This window comes from Sinocyclocheilus grahami, unplaced genomic scaffold (assembly GCF_001515645.1).
Source record: "Sinocyclocheilus grahami isolate Dianchi unplaced genomic scaffold, SAMN03320097.WGS_v1.1 scaffold300.1, whole genome shotgun sequence".
Lineage (NCBI taxonomy): Eukaryota > Metazoa > Chordata > Actinopteri > Cypriniformes > Cyprinidae > Sinocyclocheilus > Sinocyclocheilus grahami.
This window is the reverse complement of record NW_015505479.1, coordinates 158,640-162,244: the sequence shown is the minus strand read 5'-3', so window position 1 is coordinate 162,244 and position 3,605 is coordinate 158,640. Positions and strand designations below refer to the sequence as shown.

Genomic DNA, 3,605 nt, shown 5'->3' with positions numbered 1-3,605 from the left:
TTGATATAGTAATAACAGTAAATAATGTATAATTACAAGCAACTAATACTAAAAATAACCCTAAACTTATAGTAAGCACATGTTGCTAATTAATTTTACTTATTGTTATGGTGTAATTACACTAAGTATTGGCAGATTCAAATAAAGGGTGACCATAATCATCGTTATACTATGGGAAGTAATCAACCATTACAATTTGTGTTGTAATCAAATGGCCTTATCGGAATGTATTTATGAAGGCATTTTAGTTTTTTTGAGTGTTAAACAGCAATATAAGCATTCAGTTCAGAATGAGCTTACAGTTGTCATAAGAAAGGGGCAGGTTAAAATGGACAACATTTTTGGAGAGGTCCAGCATACATCACTAGAGAGAAGTCTGTATTTTCACTGGACTATCCAGTTATGATATTCTGATTAACAACTACGAAGTCAGCAAAATTGTTGTAACACAAACACAAATGAACGGCTCACTTAAGAACAATAACATGCATTTAGAAAGTAAATAGGGTGAAGTTTAATTTCTATAGACTTTAAAAAGCATCTCTTGTCTTTCGGCAGCTGCTGGATGGCATGGGAACCCAGTCTTGGTGCGTTTTACGGCCCGGCAGCCTTCATCGTTTTCGTGGACTGCATGTACTTCCTCAGCATTCTCGTTCAGCTCCGCCGGCACCCCGAGCGCCGCTTCGAGCTCAAGGAACAGTCTGAGGAGCAGCAGCACCTTTCTGTGGCCGAAGTGACCGAAATCACACCGGCCCTACTGGAGTCCTCGTCTGCAGCCGCCGATCAACCGGTCCCGATGTCGGCTCTGGAGAACGAGCACACTTTTGTGGCCCAGCTCATCGGCGTGGCAGGATCTCTTGCGCTTTATGTCGCTCTGTGTGTGTTTGGCGCTCTTGCGGTGTCCCAAGAGCATCCGGCAGATTTGGTGTTCGCCTGCCTCTTCGGCGCCGCCGCTTTGGCTCTCGGGGCGTTTCTTGTGGCGCACCATTGCATGAACCGTCAGGACATGCGGCGCCATTGGTCACGAGCTTGTTGCCTCGTTCGCAGCAACTACGCCGTACAGATCGATTCCCTGCTTTTGCCAGTCGCGGGAGCCGGAGGCTCTGTCTTGACACCAAGGGGAGACGGCGAAAGTGCAAAGCGTCCAGCCAGCAGTGCTGAATCCTCGTGCACCAATAAGAGTGCGCAGAGCGTCCGTAACTCCACCCAAGGCTGTAAACTGACCAATCTGCAAGTGGAAGCAGCTCAATGCAAAGCGGCCCCTTCTACGGCCAATGGGACGGTGTTATTGGACAACAGCTTGACTGAACATTCAGTCGACAATGAGATTAAGATGCACGTCGCACCAATCGAGGTCCAATATCGGCCCAATTCGGTCAACAACAACAATCTTCCAGGAACGGGCAACGCAAACATCAACGGGCATTCGGGGCGACACCACAAGAACCGTACGAGAGCGCATCGGGCCAGTAGGCTCACGGTTTTGCGCGAGTACTCGTACGACGTCCCCACCAGCGTGGAGGGCAGCGTGCAGAGCCTCCCGCACAAGCGCCACCATCATCACGAGAGTCTGCAGGCCCGTAACAGTCGACGAGCGGCGTATTTGGCTTACCGGGAGCGCCAGCAGAGCCAACTTCATCAGGACAGCAGCGACGCCAGCACCAGTGTGCCCCGCCGCTCGCGGCACCTCGCCAAAGGTGGAGGCGTCCGCCCGGGTAACAGTTTTGGGCATGGGCTCAGCAACAACGTGGGGAACGGCATCAGTAATGGAGGCTTAGACGGAGGAGGGGACGGATCGGGGACCGACGTCACCAGCCAAACTAGAGACTGTCCAAAACAGCCCCTCGCTGTTGAACTGGAGGTGCAGCCCAAGTCTTACGGGTTGAACCTAGCGTGCCAAAATGGACCTGCCAAAGACTCTGAGAGGCTACAGAATTTGTCGCCCCTGAACGTGGAGAGTTCTGGGAATATCAAGACTGGCTTGTGGAAGCATGAAACGGCTGTATAGCAAGATTCCCTTCTCAGAGACTACAAATCTGACTTTTACCTGTAACTGTGAATCTCTTATTTTATGATTTGATCCGAAAGGTACAGTTTGTAAAAATAGTTCCTGAAAGAGTTTGCGTTTTAATGTTAATGTAAGAAAATACCTACAAATGCATATAGTTTACCACTTGGCTGTATCATAGTCAGTCTACAAATGGTCTATTTTTATATCCATTCGGCCAATTTTGTATTTTATTCTGACGTTTTGTATGTGAAGGTGCATGATGCGCTGCCCTTTAAGAATATGTTGGCTGACTCTCTTATATTCCAATGTGTTTTCACAGCGTAAAGAAGATTGTGTTCTATTGCGGGCATCAGATAATAAAAAATCTCTTTACGCAGGCCACTTCATCTCATCTCTGAGTTCAAAGGTGAGTTCATCTGAGAGTTTCCTTGCGGTTTCAAGTAATTGGGAGCTTATTTTATGATTTTGATCTGTATGGTACAGTTTGTAAAAATAGTTCCTGAAAGAATTTGTGCTTTAATGTTCATGTGCAAAATTTGAGAAAATACCTACAAATTTATATAATGTCCCACTTGGCTGCATTGTAGTCAGTCTATAAATGGTCTATTTTTGTGTCCTTTAAGCGCATTTTGTACATTAAGATGCATGACATGCTGCCCTTTGAGAATATCTTGGCTGACTCTCTTATATTCAAATGTGTTTTCACATAGTAAATAAGATTGTGTTCAATTGCGGCCATCAAATAATACAAAAAAGTGTTCATCTCTTTTCATCTCTGAGGTCAAAGGTGAGTACATCTGAGAGCTTCCTCTTATTTTATTATTTTGATCCGAATGGTTTTTAAAAATAGTTCCAGAAAGAATAATGTTCAAAATCGGAGAAAATACAAATGGTCTATATTTGCATCCTTTAAGCCCATTTTGTATTTCATTCTGACATTGTGTGTGTGAAGATGCATGACATGCTGCCCTTTGAGTCTATGTTGGCTGAATCTCTTATCTTCTGTGTTTTCACGTAATTGTGGCCATCAATAAAAAATCTTTACGCAGCCCACTTCATCTCATCTCTAAGTTCAGAGGTGTGTTCATCTGAGAGTTTCCTCTAGGTCTTGCGGGTTTGGAGTAATTGGGATCACATTGTGCCATTACGTCTGTCTCATAGAGGCTCTAATTGAGGTGCAGGTCTTGATATCTGCCTGTGTTTTTTTTTTCTCCACTTTACTGGAACCAGTTCGATGGGCAAGAAATTGTAGGCCGCTGCCTCCAGAGTCGGATGCCCACGCAGTGATTGATGGCTGACTCTCAGGTCGGGCTGCCTGTCATCATTAGCGGTGACGGGAATATAATTGCTGTAGTGCAGCCTCACCTTTCCTACCCCCTTCTTATCTAACTTGGCACAAGTCTGTCGAGCTCTTTTCCCGGCAGGGTAATACAGGATCGAGTGAAGGAAAATAGAATAATGCCTTACTTGCACACACTTGTAGCTAAAAATAGTGTATCAGAATGCAACTTTTAGCATTTTCTTTTAACAACCAATACTTTGTGAGTTTAGTGGTACTAATGAAGTCCACAGGGGATTCTCTTTGTTAAATTAG

At 45.1% G+C, this 3,605-nt stretch overlaps 1 protein-coding gene across 1 annotated transcript in view; it reads left to right on the top strand.

The window, feature by feature from the left end:
• Positions 1 to 3,064, top strand: part of adgra3 (adhesion G protein-coupled receptor A3) — a 57,274-nt gene extending 54,210 nt beyond the window's left edge. The window contains exon 19 of the mRNA XM_016293195.1: positions 528 to 3,064. Within this exon, the coding sequence (XP_016148681.1) occupies positions 528 to 2,008 (1,481 nt within the window). The 3' untranslated portion in view covers positions 2,009 to 3,064. The remainder of the gene's footprint in view (positions 1 to 527) is intronic.
• The last annotated feature ends 541 nt before the right edge of the window (positions 3,065 to 3,605 follow it).